At 47.5% G+C, this 18,986-nt stretch overlaps 1 protein-coding gene across 1 annotated transcript; it reads right to left on the bottom strand.

Moving 5' to 3' along the window:
* Positions 1-307: 307 nt before the first annotated feature.
* RAB1A (RAB1A, member RAS oncogene family) lies at positions 308-13,775 on the bottom strand. Its single transcript, XM_041476816.1, has 6 exons — positions 13,375-13,775; positions 7,232-7,304; positions 5,144-5,239; positions 3,716-3,811; positions 2,598-2,729; positions 308-2,338 (listed from the first exon to the last, which is right to left on the bottom strand). Exons 1-6 carry the CDS (start codon positions 13,758-13,760, stop codon positions 2,141-2,143), a joined length of 981 nt encoding a protein of 326 aa, XP_041332750.1. The 5' UTR covers positions 13,761-13,775; the 3' UTR covers positions 308-2,140.
* Between the last annotated feature and the right edge of the window lie 5,211 nt (positions 13,776-18,986).

Genomic DNA, 18,986 nt, shown 5'->3' with positions numbered 1-18,986 from the left:
AAGCGAAGTTAACTGAAGCAGTTACAGCAAATAATTCATTGGGGTTTGTGGGGGAGGGTTGGTATTCTCCCATCCTCTACATCCTTGGCTTAAAGGACAAATTTTTTTGGCCCATTGTGGCAAAAATATTCAATATTTCAGCTCACAGGTAAGAAACAACAGTGCCTTTTCCCAGGAATTTTAGGCCTGCTCATCACACAGCTCAGCCTGACAACCCCAGGCTTCAGCACGGAACAGCACCAGCCCAGTGACCCATTGGTGACTGAGGGGGAAACAAAGAACCACCAAACACCTGGTGTAGCCCAACTGGTTTTGCAATGCTTTTATTACTGTATATATTAACATTGGTTTGGATAGTATGTAGCAGGCATCTGACATTGAAGTTCATTTGTGCACTCTCTGCAGGGAAGATGTTTTACCCTCAACACACCTCCTTCTGCTTCACTTCCTGATCTCAGCAGCACTCACTGCTCCTGAGAGCAGCAGGTCACATTTATAATGAATTATACCAACAAGCACATCTCTACTAGAAAGCACATCACTTTATTGTGAAGGTCTCAAGTGGAAGAGTTCAACTTAACCATGACAATACTTTATGTATTACAATTGCCTGTTGATTTATGCAACTATGTTGAAGAAAGCTGTTAGCCAAAGTCACCCCCCCCCAAAAAAAAATCAGAGGATATTTGCACCAGTTTTAGTTTATACCTCACAACATACCTAGGCTATATTTTTACTATCACAGGGTGTATTTACTACTAGGGGAATGTTACATGGTCTTTCAAACATGAGACTATTTACAGAATAGGCTGAACATTTGAGTTTAGATAAAGCTGAACAATTTTACATGTATAGGAAGTGTTATAGGCTAGCTTTCCTGTGGCTTTTAGCTAGACATCAGGCACTAATGATTTGATTAGCTCTGTACAAAGAATCACACACCATCCAAAACCTCTTGGCTGCTGGTTAGTTCCAAATTGTTTGAGAAAGCGCCTACTTTGAGCAACAGTATGGTGGGGGCCTTGCTATCCCCATGTCACCCTCCTGGTGCCTCGCTGCAGAAGGGAACAGAAGCTAAGCTGTTGCACTAAGTCAGAAGGTACTGATTAAAAGAGGATGGAATTAACAGTATATAGAAAAGACATAATATACTGGTAGAAAGTCATACCTCCTCAAGGTTTCGCTGAAATCATTCGTGTTAGGGAAATACTGTTCTCTCCCCTGCTATGCAAAGCTGATGGGAATTCCCTACATAGAGTCCTTGAGAAATAAATTAAGTTCCAAGACTAAGTTAGGGAACTGTTGTACATTCAGAGTGCATTATGCCTCATGAACCTTGGCTGGGTGTTTCTGGTACAGCACTCGTGCCTTAAGCACCATGACAGCTCGGGCTTTGGGGCCACAGTCACTGGGCGAGTTGCAGGGAAGGTCTGAGAGCCATGGCTGCACACACAGATATGTTGTTTTGTGCACAATGCAAGCCTGATTTCCCCCTTAGCCATACAAATTAAGACAATATTTATCACCATACAGTTTGATATTACTTCCAATAAGTACAATATTTATTAAACATTTCTTCAGTTTTGTTACATATTGTGCAACAAATTACAATATTCTGCAGCCACAAATTATGCAGAGTATGAAGAAACTATTAATCAGATAGTGTGATCTCTCCATTTATAATTCTACAAGAAGGAACTAGCAAATCAGATCTTACATATATCTTACTAAATTTTATGCATGGAAAGTGACAGACACTGTTGTGCTGTTTGATACAAAATGGCTAAACTTCATCTTCAGAAGACTAAACCTGACATCTAAACATGCCAATAGAAACATCAAAACAAAAATACATCCTAACCAACCACAGGAAACAGTCTGGTATCAGGAAAAGCAACAAGGATTACACGTTTATAAACCAGCACACAAAGGTTTAAAACAGTTCTGAAAATGAAGTTAGCTGTCTTGAGTCAAGGGAATAAAAAAAGTCAGTATTGACCATTTACAATCTCTGACCTTTGTGGAGACGGTAAGAATCTGTTGTAGTGCAGCTACATACAGTACAATTCAGGCAAATTTTTTTTCACTTGGGTTCAGATTGCAAATTCATTGTTGTGAGACAAAAGGGGGGAGGCAAGTTTTAGCAGCAACCTCCACTAGACTGCTTGACTGGAGTGCTCTGAATTTTAACATTGGACTTCTCTGCACCACCAGCTGTCGCTCCCGGACCCATTCGTTTTTTAATCTCGGCAGCCATGGTCATGAAAGACTGTTCTACATTTGTGGCATTCTTTGCACTGGTTTCCAAAAACGGAATTCCAAGAGAATCTGCAAATTCCTGCAAATCGAGAAACAGTGAACAGTAAGCTCATACACAGGTTCATACCTCACCTCATTTCCTGGAGCACCACAGGATAACTCACAAGTTCCTGGATCCCGCCCCACACCCCATCTCCAGTCTGAGGATGAGTTGCAGGGCAGGAGGTCATTAACCTGCCCCCATTTGTGGCACCAGGACACCTCCATGCACTGGAACCTCTGTGCATGACAAACCAGAGCAGGGGCTCAGCCAAGCAAACACACAAGTCCTGACATACCTTTGCTGTTGTATAGTCTACTACTTTCTTTGTGGTCAGATCACACTTGTTCCCCACCAACAACTTGTTGACGTTTTCACTGGCATAGCGGTCTATCTCCTGCAGCCACTGCTTGACATTATTGAAAGACTCCTACGAGATAAGAGAACTGTAAGCAAGGCCCTTGATGAAGGGGAAAGTTCAGCACTATCCCTTTGGTCATGAGCAGGAAAGAGTATGAAGCACTGCACTTATCCATGTGATTCACAACCATGGGAAAGGACTCTCTAATGCTGCCCAACTCCCCTGATGGCCTCGGGACAGGCCGGTCACCACAGAGGCCATACAGTCCTGTTCCCAGCCCTACACAATCAGCCCTTCCTGCACTCTTCCTCCTATTATTTTTCCCTGCTCCATATATTGAATATTCTACATCTTCTACCATCTGGGGCTCTTCTTCCTCCTCTTGTAGCAGAAATAAGAAATGTGGCACACAGCTGAAACCAGATGCATCCCACATATTTTCTAAGCATCAGGTGTTAGATGCAAGCCACTTTGTTGTAGATATGGTGGAACAACCTCTGACTCCAGAAATGCTGGACTGATACTCCAGTTAGTGACTGAACACAAGTGTTCTTTTTTTATTAATTCAGGAAACCCTATACTTCCCAAGTGCCCTTCAAACAACTGCACCAGTTCTTCAGAGATCCTTTCAGAGAAAACACTGGCTCAGTTGTATCTTGCACACAGGCTGACAATTTTCTGTTCCAAATGCCGGTCTTTACTGCAGACCACAGTTCAAGTACATTCAGAAATCTTTCAACAACTTCCATCAGTAACTCAGATTTCCTGCTACCAAAGGCAGGGTGAGAGGATTCACACAGAACAATCAGTTACCCACTCACCAAGTTTTAGGTTAAGCCTAAGATACAATTGCTTAGGAGCCACAAATCCCACCGCTCTCTTTATTTCTGTGTTTTATTTCTGCCAAACCAGAGGCAAACACATACATTTAGCTTGATAAGCCTTAACACAGCCTGCAGAACTCCGTCACTGTCTCCCTCAAGAGGTGCCCAGCTGTTAAATTCCCAGTGTACTCCTCAGCCTGGAGAAACTGCAGGCACAGGTTTAACACATACCTGATCTGTAACATCATACACAACTATGATGCCGTGAGCTCCTCTATAGTAACTGGAAGTGATAGTCCGAAACCGCTCCTGTCCCGCCGTGTCCCACTGCAAGACAAGTGACAGGGTCAGCTCCTGCAGCGTGGCTGAGCCAGTGCGCTACATCAGCTTCCAGAAACACAGCTCAGCAGAGCAGCCATCCAACTGCAACCACATCCACGCCACAGCAGCTCTGAAGCTGTAAGCATCAAACAGGATCGAGGAGATCACATATTTTAACTGAGAAATACACTTTGTATGTACTTTTCTAAAGTGCTCATTTGTTTGATTTCAGCCAAGTGTAGTCAAGAGATCTCTGGGGAAAACATTAAGCAGTTTTGACCCATGAAGAAGCCATGGTTCAATGGTCAGAAAAGCAAACACAAGCCAGGGCTTGAAAACCTGCTAGGAGTAAGGTCAGAGAGCTGCAGGTCCCTAACATGACCGCTCCCTTCAACTTCCTTGGCACACAGGCTTCAGCAAAGGTATTTAAAGGCAACAACTCAAACCAAACTTGGTTCCCTTCTCCTGCTGGGAGAGTTAAGAAAGGACATAAGGCACTTGATCTCTTCTCCCACCCAGGACGGGAACAGGACTCACCCAAACATTTCTCTCCCTGGAGCTGTGTCAAGAATAGGCCTGGCTGTGTATTAAAAACAGACTTCACAGACAAATTTCAGCAGTGACAGCACTCCTAGTGGGCTGCTCTGTACTCAGGACAGTTACATTAGAGTCTGGAAGCTCAGACTTCTGGCTGTAAGCTGGACTCTGCTCCACAACACTGAATCCCTGAGTCATTGCCTTCAAGTCCTGAGAGCCTCTGCTTGAGCTGGAAGCAGTGGCTGACAAGGATTGTCTGACCTTGCACAGATATTAGATTTCATCACACCAGTCACCCTTTTAGAGTGCTTCAAGATTAAAGAATTGCCAAGTCTCTTCCCCTGTTTATTCCAAGTGAAAGGCCAAAAGCATAACCAGAAAACACCGCCCAGTGCTAAGGCAGCCAGGCCAGTTACAAGCCTTTGTGTCAGTTTTTCCATTCAGGTCAACAAAAGTAGTTTCCAGCACTTAAGACACTGCAGCCTGGTAGTAACAGCTGCTGTGGAATTCAGGCATCTTGGACAACTGTGTGGAATTCCTGCACTTACACTGGAACTACACCAGTTTTGATATGAGAGCAGTCCAGCACAGAATCTCCTCTTCCAGGCAAATAGCCTTGATAATAAGCACCCTTCTTTAAGGACAGGTAAGTCTTGCAAAAACTGCCTCACCTCTTGTAACAGGGAAAATACCCCTTGTATCTGCAAGTATTTTAAAGTACCAAGACGACCACCAATAGCTACGGATATAACTCATGCTCCAACAGACTGAAGCACACAGGAGTTGAGAAATACTACTTACTATCTGAAGCTTGATTGTTTTCCCATCTAGTTCTATAGTTCTGATTTTGAAGTCCACACCAATCGTGCTGATGTAACTTTCTGTGTACGTGTCATCCTAGGAGAGAGTGAACATAAGTCAAGCCAGCTGCACCTCTTCTGCAGTCACCTACTTCATTATGCACCAGTCAGACAAAGGTGCTTAATTTCCTTGTAAAACCAGCCTGATCTCTCATAGCAAAATCCAGGAGGTGGCCAAGCATTTCCACTGAGTATTTACTTTTCAAAAATTCTGCAGCTTTTAAAAGCACCAATCAGAACCAGTCAAAAAAAGCCTCTTTTCTGGAAATCCCGTAGTGTCAATGCCCTGTGAGCTGCAGTGTAAAAAACAGTCTTTGCTCGTGTTGGCAGACTGAAGAGCTACTTAGAATAACCACTAGAGTTATTGAAACACATCACATTTTTATTTTCCTTCGATGGTTTTTCATCTGTGTTACAGAGCAGCTACCTAGAACAAGTCAGAGGCTCTGTCTCAGTCACAAACGAGTGTCAGATCCTCTGCTGCTGCAGCTGGTTGCTAAGGCAGGTTAGAGTTACAGCTGGAGTACTCGTGCTGAGGCTCTGCTCTGCAGCCCGTGTCCATACAAGAGGGGAAGCACTGCCTCAGCAGCTTGCAGGGACCTGACTGCAGTCTCCAACAGGCCTTAAGGCACACAGAAACTGCTGGGTCAGTCTTTGCTACCTTCTAGTGATTGTCAGCATGAAGGAAGTTTCTACTCCTAAAGTACCCAAAGGGAGAACTTCACATACAATGTACCACAAAAGGCTTTATGCAACCAGTAGGTATCACAATAAGCAAGGGATTCCTCTGGGCTGTAAATGGAAGACATCTTAGGTAATACATGCAAGTAAGAATAAAGTATTAAGCCTTTCAGAATGACATGACATTTTAAGCTACAGCAGCAAGAAAACACAGGTATGGTATGCTGTGGTAATTCCTTATGTCAGGGTAAAACAGTTTAGTTGGAAAAACACATGTCAAAAGGAAAAGGCTACTCAGGTGAAGAAACATCAGATAACAGAGCACAAACTTAAGCTGGCTATCAAAAAAGAAAAGCTGGATTATTTACATGAAGCCAAAATTAATTCAAAAGTATCTGCAAGAGGAGCAGGCTAGACCACTCTGGGAATGCTGCTCTGGCTGTGGTGTCACTTCCAGGCCACTGCCTCCATACTGTAAGCAGAGCAGGTGACATCCTCCTACTGCTCATCCTGCTCCAACAGCAGCCACAATGGCTTTAACTGAGGCTGTTTGTACACCCAGGCCACCACTTCACATTAATAACACCAGGTACAACAGGCTTGTTCCAGAGGTGCCCAGAGGAACTGCTCAGGCTGTGAAAACAAAGCCATCACCTTGCAGCCGTGCCACACTCAAGTTTCTAGGTTCATGCCCCATATCCTGCTTCCCTTCCTCTCCTCCCAGGGACACGTAAAGCTGCACTTTGGCACAGACAGAGATAAGAAGTTCACTGGACTTCAGCTTTTTCTACTAAGACCTGTCAAACCCATTTTACATTTTCTTGTTGACAGGAAAACTAGAGCCAGAACAGCTCACCAGCAATTTTAACATTCACTAAAGAAAGCAGGAGGCCTTATTATTCCTAGAGTATTATTTACATTACTTCTCTGACTAAACAACTAGTAGGTCTTTTTACTGCAGATACCAAACTTCATCTGGCTGAAATGTTCTTATCAAGTAGTAACTGATCAAGGTCTGTACTCCTCATGCCTAAGGGCACACCCGAGAATTCCTTCCATTTTCAGCATTCTACCACTACTGTAATGATGGAAGTTAAATTCAGGTACCTTGTTCTCAAGTAACAGGAAAATTAGAATTAATCTTAGCTGGACATATTATTGATATTATTTCGTTCCAATTTAGTGAAACAATTACATCAGACAGACACAAATTCAGAAGACAGGAGGAGTTTGCAATACTGTACTTATTCTTTGGTATTACCAGGCCTGTCAGACATCAGCCCTGCTACCTGAAGGGGAGCTCTTGCTAAGTACCTCTTTTACATAGCTGCCAAGCATGATCACTTACTGCAAACCTAAGTAGAAGGCAAGATTTCCCAACACCGGAGTCTCCAATCAGAAGTAGCTTGAATAAATAGTCACTGCAGAAGGAAAAAAAAAATAGGTCACTTAATGAACACTGTCAAGAAAGAAGTTCCTTACAGCCAGTATATTATGACTTTTGAGACAGGTAAATTAATTCACTGCTAGGGAAATCACCTACAACTCCAAGCTCCTCTATTCAGTTTAGAAATTCACAATTTACTTGGTAAGGGAAGTGTGAGGTAGATGCTCTGAGCACAGCATTGTTGTGTGGAACTGTGCCTCCCTGGGAAGTTACTCTGAGGATAACAGAGGGACTATCAGCAGGAATAGCACAGTCCTACCTCACCTTTGTGGTCTAGCTGAGATGAAAACCATGCCTTGCAGTGAGTGCAAGCCCCCTGGTTTGGCTGAGTAACTCCAGTAACACACGTGGTGGTAACAGCCTGCTGCCCTCCAGGGCCATTATCTTTGTTTCTCTGGACTCAGAGGTTTGATTCCACTGCTCAGCTTCACCAACACCAGGGAGCTGCCAAATGCAGCCATTTCTTTCCCCAGTTCAAGTTACTCATATTTAAGTTCCAGCAGAATGCAACAGCACAACTGAATACCCACCTTCCACAACAGACTATGAGCGGTGACCAATACCACACCTGCCTTCCAGGAATTACAGCAAAGCTCAAGTCATTTCCAGATGAGGATACATCTCTGGGGGACATCAGGTGTGGTATTAGTAATTCTCAAGATACACTGGAAGAATCGACAAATCTTTTGCTTAATGTTGAGTTTTCCCAACATTAAAGAATAAGCACAGTTCACCAACCAGCCTATATTTACACTTCAAAGAGTAGTGAAGATTTCATGGTTGGCAAAATAGGAGGTTTTGTGTTGGTCCTAAGACTAATGGGGAAATTTCATGCTAAAGAACAAGTAACAGAGAAAAATAACGACCCACCACTTACACAAGTTATTTTGCCTCTCAAGTACTACACTAACTCATTCTCAGTTAACAACTCTTCGGCCCTGTAATGGCCCAGGACTAAGTCTTGTTCTCACTTAACCACAACAGTTCAACAGCCATATTTTTATGTCCACTTAAGCAAGGAGAGGTAAATATTAAGGATTTGTGGAGTGCCTGAAGTCCACTGTCCCCACCTATTATTCCCTAGAATCGCCACTGCCTCTGGCTGGCAGGAATCCAGCCAGGAAACTGCATCCATCCCCAGCTGATAAGAGCCAAGCAGATGGCCAACCACAGCTTCTCAGCACTTCTCTGTTCAAGTGCCTCTCACCTGGCTGGGCCCCGGCTGCAGAACACACCCAGCTGGAACCTCCAGTCCCTGCAGCACTTCTGCCAAGACTAGAGAGGAATCAGAAGTGCTAAATGTAGCAACTAATAACCCAATCCTTAAAAATGCAACCTTTCCTAACAGTGTACAGCTAAAACGAAAAAAAAAAAGTCAAAGGATACCTAGCAGTTTACAGTCACAGAATTCACCACTCTACCTGTCAAGTCATGTACTACCACAAGGCAAGATGGCTTTAGGAGAATGACAATTAACCCAAACTGTTCAGGGGACCTAAACTACATTGCCCCACAACCCACACATCTCAGTAGGTTTGAGGTGGCTGAAGCACTACTACAGACCAGAAAACTTCTCACCCCCAATAACAGTTTGGTCCCCAAGAGCAGGAGAAACTCTGTAACCTGGAGATCCAAGTAAAGTATGAGGGCTCCAGGACCTGCTCCACTGTTACACCTATGCCTTGCCTTATTCCCCACTGCTGGCCTCAGCTTTCACTCAGCTCCTTCCAACTCCAGCAGGAAGCTTGGGTTGCTCAGTTCCCTACAAACAAAGAATTTTCAGCAATCCTGAAGTCAAATTATTACTTACAGCTTGTAACATGTTATAATCCCCTTGAGAATATTAACACAAGAATATTAGCACTGTATTGCCTTCCGTAAAATTAATGGAACAAAAGTAACGCCTTCCTGGTAGAGGTAAGGCTTCAGCCGTGGGTCTGAGATCCACTTAAAAACTACCACTTGCTTCCAAGAGTAATTCAGGTTCCCCCAGGCCCCAAGCATGAAAACTTCCCTTCCTCTGTTACTCCTCGTGCTAAGAGCAGCTCCCAGCCAAACCTACCCATTACATCTCTCACTCTTCAGCAGCAAACAAGAACAGTAACAGTGGGTACCTAGAACAAATGTTAAGCTAACACAGTAAGACCTCAGAAGCCTTAAACACTGGATTTGATATCTTTGCTATCCCCTCACTTTAGCTGTCCCCTCACTTTGGGCTTCAGTGTTTCCAGAATCACAGAGACATACAGTGGTCTTAAGCCACCTGCCTCAGCCCCACCAAAACCAGGGCCAGCACCAGGTGCACAGCTGGAAACAGCCTTTACTGAGTTAGCTCTGTCTCTGACCCTAGAAATGGGTGTTGTGTCACAAAAACCTAATTTTGGTGGTAAGACTTTCATCAGTTTGGGAATAGTATAAGTAAGACTCTAGGAACTTAGGGTTTTAATTTTTTGGAACACTCCATAATCCATTATTATAGGGCCTTCCTTTCCAAGTACAGCTTAAAGCTTTAAAAGATACAGCTCCCAAGACCTTTTAAAATATAGCAGGTGCCTATTTAGGGCCATAAGAACCAAATGTGCAGTTTGTTAGAGTGTGATGCTTGAGACAGCTCTTGGGTACAGCAACAGTTTAAATCAAATAAAATTTTAAAAATCTATAAAAATTTGCAGAAACTTATTTCTAGACTGAGCTACACCAACAGAATATTTGGGTAAGGGGTTCAACTGTAGCAAGGCATCCAATAAGTCACACAGGTTATTTGGTATTTACTCCTGAAAAGCCACACAAACATTTCTGAAGCCACTTAATTTTGCTCTTTAAATCTGGAAGCTCATCAGCTCCTCTGGTTGAGGGAGCCTTCATAAAGCTGGCTGAGCTATGCAGCACAGCCCTCTCCACACTCCTTGGGAGACACTGGGAATTCAGGTTAATCATTCAATTATTTCTCACCATTTACATAAGCCAGGCATACTTGGGTCGTTTAAAAGAGCACACTGGAAGAGCATGTGCAGCAAGGCAGGTGGGTACGGTGAGTAAGAGTGAGGCTTTCAAATCCTCCCCATAACTTCCTCTTGCCAGAGAGATAAAGGACAAAGATGTTAAATGTAACTGCTTCTTGCCAAAAAAGAAAAAAAAAAGAAAAAAAAAAGGCACCTCCAAATCAAGTCGAGGACAGACCTGGCCAAAGCTGTGTGGAACAAGGGATCTATCTCTAAGATAGAGCTGTTTATCTAATTTACATAAGGAGGCATGTGGGGATTTTTTAAATGCCTGGAAGGTTTTATGCCAAAACAGACAAGGCTAGGTAGTCACCTGTGTGCAACAAGGAACTGCTGGAATTGGGTTAATCACTGATGTCAGCTGCAGGTTTACTGTAAACAGGTACTCACAGCAGCCTCAATCCCCACTCTTTGTTCTACCACCCCAGAAATTTTGAAGGGGTGCATGACTGTCACTCTGGTCACACTCTGTGTAGGTAAACAGAGCTGGAAGACACGCTGCCACTTTGCATGGCAGATTGCTGTTTAGAAAGGTTAGAACACAAACACTTTCAGATGATTCCAGCAACCTAGGAGCTGTCACTCAATTGCCATCTACTAACCACCATCACCCAAGACTGAAACCCACCTCACTGGTATTCCCAAACACTTCTGAAGATCTAGAACAAGATCCAGGCAGAGCACTGATCTGATCAAGACTAACTCCAGATCCACCTGGCTGCTCTGGACCGGGCACTTCACCAGCGTGTTTATGCTACATGCAAGCGGCAGAAGGGCAGGAAATGCTGAACCTGACACGATCTAGTCACAACAGAGTCAATATTGACATTCTGCTCACTCAAACACCGCCAGGCAGGAACAGAGGGAACACATCCCAGTGTTGGGTGGGCAGATGTTTTCAGAATTTAGCTTCCAAACACTAATTTTAGTATCACATCCAGCCCTCTTCAGCTCCTTCACTCAATCTAAAAACTAACAGTCCACTTGGCTGTCCCACAGCCCTGAAGCTTCAAGGAAGCTCTCAGAAGCACAACTCCCCTTCAAACCTTTGCATGAGCAGGACCTAACCCTGTAGCTTTATCAGGAAAGCTGAAGGAAGTATGTCTTTGGTTAGAAATTTTAACTAGCCATCCCACTGACTTCTGATGGAGTTCTGGCATGCCCAGGAGAGAGGATTTGGGGCTGCAGCCTGATCTGAAGCTGTGATAGGGAAGTGAGAACGTGTTACATTATATATGCAAGGCACTTCTGAGAGGGCAAATGGACATATCTCTTTACAGGGAACAGAAGGAGCAATGTCGTAATTCCTTAAATCTTATTCCTGTTTTAACAGGGATCCAAGTACACACATCACAGTGACAGGTATTTTCTGTCCGTCTCACCACACCCTTCCCATCTCCTCCCCTCCTCCTGCCGACTCCACCCTCTCAGGAAGTGCCAATTTAACACTTCGAGTTAATCTCCAACTCCAGCTTTTCCTCTTTGTTTCACTTTCAAGAACTCGGCTGTGCTCACCACCAGGACCAAGAGCTCTTCACTGAGTCTCTCTGAAAACACTGTCCTCAGCACTCAGCACCTGGCTGCAGGGAACCACCCTCTGCATCAGTCTAGAGGGCTGACGGACTGCAAGAAAGGCAAAAAACAATCTGTGGAAAAAGCCCCCTCCAACTCATTTCTCTTAGCGGCCTAACACTCTGCAGGCAGCTTTCCCGCTACAAAACTCAACAGTCTGCACGGTAAATTTGAGTTTAACTCTTGAGAGCCATTAGGACCATGGGGCACCAGCAGTTTGTTGGTTTTTCTTCCACTGCCCACCTCCAGCTACTGTTTTGGTGTTTTCCAAAGCTACACGAGCAAGTTTGTGATGTAATCTTGCCAAGATGTAACTCGAGTTCCTGGCTGTACCTCCCGCGTGTCACCAACTCCCTCACCAGCTGATGACTACTTGTTTGCTCCTCAGGTGATTTTAATGGACTCAGAGTGCTTGCAACCAACCCCACTGACGTAAGTGGAGAGCACAGGAGCCATGGCCACACAGGTCAGGAGCCCCAGCCGAGAGGACAAAATTGTGGGTGTCTTCCAAGAGCAGCAATGTCACATCACATGTGCATTTCAGTACCAGAGCCACTCCAGTGGCATCAGATGTGACAGTGGCTTCATCACCCCAAACTGGGGTGCCAGCAACAGGGAAAGGCTCCTAAACACACCCTACAAGGCTGAAGCGTTGGAAGAGCAGCAGCTGATTTTTTCGAACTGCTTTCTAAATTAAGCCTAAATCCTTTCTCTATCTCACACAAGAAAGTCTTGAAAATAAAGTTTATTGTTCCCGACAGCCTGGTGGGCAGGACACAGCTCCCCGAGCTTCCAGAACAGAGACAACCCCTGGGCAGAGAGCTCAGACAGCTCAACTCCCGAGCAGGCCAACTAAAGAAAAAGGCCACACTCACCCAACGACTCCCCCAAAAACCCCTCGTGTTAAAAAGCCACCAGGCTTTCTAAGCAAGTGCCATTTCAGCTGGAAACAGCCCCAAGAGCGTTCTATTATCAAGTCACAGCGTTGCAAAATCTACATAGGCAAGAAGTGTTTTGCAAGAGCCATGTGACACACACATGACTTGCAGCTAAAGCGAAGGGTGGACCCCTGGCTACGGAGCCGCCACCGGCCGGGGCGATCGGCTTTCACAGGGCGCCGGTGTCCCCCCGGTCACTTGTTGGAGTCAAGGCCCCGATGTGCATTCCCGAGGTTCGGGAAAATCGCCGTGGCTGCGCCCCACGGCGCTGCCGGGCGGCGGATGCCGGTTCCCAGCAGGGACCCCACAAACCCCCCCGGCCCCGCCGGACCCACCCCCGGGCGGCCGCGCTGCCTCCCGCCCCGCACCCCTCCTCCTCCTCCTCCTCCTCCCCCGCCGCCGCTCGGGCCCGGGCGCGGCTCCGCGGGGACCGGGGGGGGCTCGGCACTTCGGACTCGCGGGCCCAGCGCGGTCCCCCCGCGCCCCGCGGCGCCCCCAGCGCGGCCCCGGGGCCGCCCCGTCCCGCACTCACTATTCGGGGTTCATGCTGGACATGTCCGTGGGGCCCGCGGCCCGAGGGACGGCGAGCGCGCTGTGAGGGGGCGGTGCGGCGGCACCTCCCGCCGCCGAGGCAGGCGCTCCGCGGTGCGCTGGTCCGAGGGAGCCGCGATCGCCCGGCGCTCGGCTCGGCCCGTCCGCCCGCGCCCGCTCCGCGGCCTCCGCGCTGCGCCTCAGCCCAAAATGGCCGCCGGAGCCCGACCAGGAAACGGGGCGGCCGCTCGCTGAGCAGCGCTTACATGGCCGGGGGGCGGGCAAGGGGCGCGACGGGAAACCGAGTCCACGCCGCCGCCTCCTCCCGGCCGCGCCCCCTCCTGCGGACTCGCTCTCCCGGCGGCCACGGCTGCGGCGGCAACGCATGCGCAGTAGTCAGCCTTTCTTCCCTCGGCTCCGTCGGCTCGGAGCGGCGGCCGGCGCCGCTGATTGGCCGGGAGGCGCCGGCCGGGGGTGACGTCAGCGGGCAGACGTGGCAGCTCGGGCGAGTCAGCGCGCGGGCGGGGTCTCGGCGCGCGAGGCCAGGCGGGGCCGCGCCCGGGCTCCATCCCGGACTCGTTCCCTGCCCCAGTCCCTCCTCCCGTCCCTTCCTCCATCTCTGCCAGCAGCCCTCCGTCCATCCCGGTGCGGCCCCGGCAGGGCGCTGTCTCTGCCGATGGTTCCCTTGGCTCCGGGCCCGGCGGGGTCCGGCTCCGCGGGCTGTCCGCGCCGCAGCCGGGCCTGTGCCCGGGGCTGCGGGGGGCGGGGGCGGCAGCCCGGGGGGAACGGCGTGCGGAACGAGGCTCGCTGGGAATGCGGGCAGGCCTGCGGCTGCGGGGAGGCGGCCTGGAAAGGGAGACCCCGCTGCGCCGCCCGTCCTGGCGCTGCCGTCCGGCCGGTGGCGGGCAGCGATGCAGGCTGTGCGCTTTGAGCCTTCCCACTTGGAACGTGGGAAGCGCATCTGGGGCAGCACAGGACATCGCTAGCTCCTCTACGGCCTGTGTTCTTCACGTGAATTTATACGTCACTGTCCCTTTTTGCATCTTTTATCAAAAAAATTTGCCATTGCATCTATTACCTAAACTTCTTTACAAGCATAAATCACATTTCCCTACATTCTTCAGGCACAGTAAATATTTCTCCGCTCTAGTGACTGCTGGGAAGTGGGCATGGAGAGACTGCCACACGCCTGGGATCTCTGAGCAAGCAACCTGTTAAAGCTGGAAGATTTCACAGTATGGGAGACTGGTTTGTGGTCAACCACTTTTAACAGTCTCACCATATGTCAGATTGTATTGCTGACACTTTAGTTGTTGACGATCTCAGGTTTGTTCCTAGCAAAGCCCTGGCATTTTCAATAGCATCAGAGAGAGCACAAGCACTGCAACAGTACACATCATTCCACAGGGCACTGCTAAACCTTACAACAGCTCCTTGTAATCAGCTCGGGAATTTAAATCCCACCACTAATACATATTACCCGACGTTATTTCTCTACAAAGGGCACAGTATAATACACTGACCAAAGTTTATCTTCCAACCAGCTCAAAGGACAGGAGGAACAACCTGCAAATGGACTGTGAGATCACCGAAACACCTGTGCAGGGGTGTGTGAGCAGGACTTGGGCTACAAGCCCAAGGAGGTGTTACTGCAGACATCAGGGTGTTAAATGTGCTCCATGCCCAGGGACTACTGGAATAACCCACAGGAATGGGGTGTCTTTCACTTGGACAGAATCAGACTAGAGCTGAAGCCACAGAGGAATTGAAATCGCGCTCTAGTCCTTTTCTCCCCACAATAAGATGAAGAAAAGCCACTCATGCTGCACACATCTTCGAGGTTTTAGTTAGGTTCAGTTCCTTAGACAAAGTCGGTGAAGTGTGCTGGCTGCAATAGGAAACACTGAGCACTGCTTGCACAGGGTTTGGGTTTCCTCAGCTCTTGCTCTGCTGGTTGGGTAATGCAATCTGCAGCTGAATCTACCACATAACTTGCTGTATGTTCTGTTGTTTCTGTGGGGGTCATTGCTGAAGTTTCCACTTCCCTTTCTCCATCAGTTTGTGTATCTGTGAAACAATGCCCGTTTTGTTTGATGTTTGCTATCAGAAATCCGCAAAGTCCTTTGAAATGTGCTCTCCTCTCTGGTACAGTAGTTCTCTTTAGGCATTCCATGGAAGGTGACCAGATGTGCAGGAATACCCCAGATGACAAACTTCATTTAGCAGACAGCAATTCATTCTCTGCTGAACACAAAAATTGGTTTTGCAGGGACATTTTAAACGTATGTGCTTTAACTCTTCTCTACCCCTGTGAAACAAAAAGCTCCAACCACCCCAATTCCTTACTCTGTTGTGAAGAGTGATGCTCACAAGCCACAATAAGCAGGACTCTGCCACATATGGCGCTGCTAAATGTACCCACAAAATCAGAGAAGACACAGGGAAAACCAACATCAGCACCAGCTAACTATGAAATTCCAAATTAGATTTACTTCTGAAGTAGGGCACAGGTCAATAAGAGTGTGGGAAGCTGTTTCATTTCATAGAAATAACAGCTTCCATGTCTAAAAGCATATTTAATCCGTGTGACTGTCCGGGCAGCGTGGCAGCTGTAGCAGCCCACAGCTGCAGGGTGTGAGGGCCGAGGGAAGGAGTGGGTCTCCTCCAGCTCTGCAGGAGCTGCAGCGGGGCTTTCTGCTTCCCATGCGGCGGGCTGAGGTCACCTGCTGCTGTGGTGTCACCTGGTGCTTTGTGTCACTGTCTGCACGGGTACCTGTCTGACTGGATGAGCAAGCTCAGGACCCCTGCCTGGTTTCTATCTGGAATCGCAGTGATGATTTATACCCCTCTACCACATTCTGTCCTGTCCCTCCTCCTGCCTTCAGGGGTTATTTGTGGTTTGTCCTGAACACCACCAACCACTGGGAGGTCAGAGGGGCCTCGCTTGTTTCCCCGCTAACAGGATCTAATGCAGGGAGCAGTATCAGATGCAAGTTCAGGGGACATTATTCATGTACCTTCAGGCTGAATTCTGCCTGTGAAAAGAGAGGTTTATTTCATCCTGTTAGTAAAATCAGCTGCACAATTTCCTTCGGCTTGGACTGCAGTGCTCTACCAGAGCAGCCATGGAAAAGCCATGAGCACAGACTGGCTCCACCTCTAAGCAACTTCCTCAGTCCTGTCCACCCTGGGGCAGCATCCTGACCCACTAACTCATGTTTTTGAGGTTGTACTCTGCTGGTTCCTGGTTCCACTCAGGTGATCTGCCCTCTCCTGCTCCCATCTTTCTCCTCCCCAGGCCACAAAAGGCCCTTCCCAGAGGAGCTCTGAGGAATGAGGGGACAAGTGGACAGAGGATGGGAGGGAGAAAGCAGTCAGCTGTAAAGGGGGAAAGGAAGGAGGAAAAGTAGCACAGATGGTGGAGGAGAAATGCTACAGCTGCATGAGCACAGGTTTTGCATAGCAGTACAGAGCCCCAGTTCCCCCCCTGTCACGGGGCTGGCAGTGAGACTGGGATGGGACTACCTGCAGAGAGCACCAGCCTGCACAGGATCCATTCTGCCTTTCTTTTCTGCCCTTACTTTTTAGGAAATCATCCATATTTTTAAGCTATATAACCACACCACACAATCACAGGGCAAAGGAAGGTTTCAGCTGTGCTATCTGGCACCCTACCACAATTTTACCCTGGAAATGTCTTTCTTTCCCCTGCGTAACAGTTCTTGAACCAAAGGTAGGAGGAATTGGGCTCCTGACCCAGAACTGCCTCTCCATAAAGCTGTCATGTTAGCACAGCAGTGCTCAGAAATCATTTGCCCCCTGCTAGGTCCTTTTCCCTGGACTATGTGTAAAATCAGGAAAAAAAGTAATACAGGTATTTATTTGCCCTCCTGCCTTTCCTTTCCCCTCCCCCTTCTCAGTGTCTGGTCCGTGAAGTGGGAAGCTGTCAGGCTGACAGATGCACAGCAGCCTCCGGAGAAGGTCAGGCACCAGGAGCACACAACATTGCAACTGGCTGTTTGGGTCCTGGGAGTGCTGGGGAACAAACACTGATTGCAGCTTATCAACAGCAGCGTCTCTCTCGCCTCGCTCACAGTCCTCCCATGTGCATCATTTCTCTGCAGGACTTGTCAGCTACCAGTGTTTTTTAGACAATATAACCAGGCCGTTTCAGATGTGCTGGCAGCACACCTAAAATGGTGTCAACAAATTCTTCCTATTAATTCTTGATTTAGGAACTCAAGGGCAAGGGAGAACTTGCTGATGGACCTGTGGTACCCCTGGGAGGGAAAGTACAATGTACCCATACTCAGACGTAGTAAGATATCTGGAAAATAATCATGGACAGGACAATGGTATTCTGGAACTGTTCAACGGAGCTGGTCCACTATCACACATAGCTTTAAGGGAATTTAGTGGTCTGTGAATCACCAGGAACCAGCTCATGTCCAGCTCTACCTCTCACTTTGGCTGGACATCTGGCCTGTGCTTTCCCCTCCTACAGCGAGGGGAATGGAGCCCAAGGTTTCACGTTGGTCCCAGTCACAGGCAGGAGACAAGAGGTACAGGCAGGGTGGAGTGTCAGGAGCACTTGGATGTGAAGTGACAGCAGGATGCTCTGGGAGCAGATGTCCAACTGTGGTGAGCTACATCTCTTTTGGAGAACTAGAAGTTTTCCTTGTTCTGGTTCCTTTCTTCAAGCCTAGTTTGCTTCAGTATTGCTGTGAGCACACTTGTGTTTTTAGAGCAACTGTCAGGCAAATTTGAAGTAGAAAATAATGTTGAGCAGGACACAAAACACTGTAATAAGCAGGTTACCTATTAACTTTGATATCTTTCTGTTTTACTTCACACTGTTGCTACAGTTCAAATCTTGATTTCACAATATTTTGCAAAAATGACAAAACCACATTTTATATTGTATGAGTAGCCATGGAGGAAGTAGAGGGGTTTGGGAGCTGGAGTTTCTGGGACACAAGCCTCTGGAAGCAGAGTGATATTGCCAGCTTAGGACAGCAACTGAACAGATTTGCTAAAATCATGCAGAAAAGAAGGTTGGAAGAGACTCCAGGAGATTATCTACTCAAGTTCCTCTGCTTCAGCTGCATCTATATGAATCTCAATAGTGATATTCTTGAAAATGTCCAGATATGACAATTCTACTCTTCCCACAGGCCATTTATGACAGCACCCACAAGAAAGGTAAAAAAAGCTCACTGCTAAAATGATTCCAAGGATAAATTAAGCAACTTAGGCTTTTACTTAAGGCTGCTGGTAAATTCAGTACACTTTCCTTCATCTGTGACATCGTGGGCATCTTTTCAATCATAATCTTCAGTGCCCCAAGCAATAAAAAACATGCAGCTCGAGCTACTATGCTGAGTTTCTGTGGCTCTGTGCCAGCTGAGGATCTGGCCTGTTTGTTTTTATAATGACAGCTCAGACTCTGGACCACAACTCTGGAACAGGAGGTTGGGCTTTGAGGGTGCTGTCTCCTGATGTCCTGCTCGCAGCACTCATCTCCTTTCAGCAAATGAACCCTTTTTCCTGCTGCAGACCTTGGTTCACCTCCTCACAGACATCGGGGCAGAGTCCTGCCTGGAAGCACATTTG

The sequence above is a fragment of the Pyrgilauda ruficollis genome, unplaced genomic scaffold (assembly GCF_017590135.1).
Source record: "Pyrgilauda ruficollis isolate IOZ18807 unplaced genomic scaffold, ASM1759013v1 scaffold4, whole genome shotgun sequence".
In the NCBI taxonomy this organism is placed as follows: domain Eukaryota; kingdom Metazoa; phylum Chordata; class Aves; order Passeriformes; family Passeridae; genus Pyrgilauda; species Pyrgilauda ruficollis.
The sequence above is the reverse complement of the archived record's forward strand: the minus strand, read 5'-3'. Positions and strand labels throughout refer to the sequence as shown.

Coding starts and splice junctions, on each gene's coding strand:
- RAB1A (XM_041476816.1), bottom strand. CDS start 13,760: ATGCGTTGCCGCCGCAGCCGTGGCCGCCGGGAGAGCGAGTCCGCAGGA. Junction 5,240..7,231: donor GCCTTCTACTTAGGTTTGCA/GTAAGTGATCAT, acceptor ACTCTCTCCTAG/GATGACACGTACACAGAAAG. Junction 2,339..2,597: donor TAGACTATACAACAGCAAAG/GTATGTCAGGAC, acceptor CTCGATTTGCAG/GAATTTGCAGATTCTCTTGG.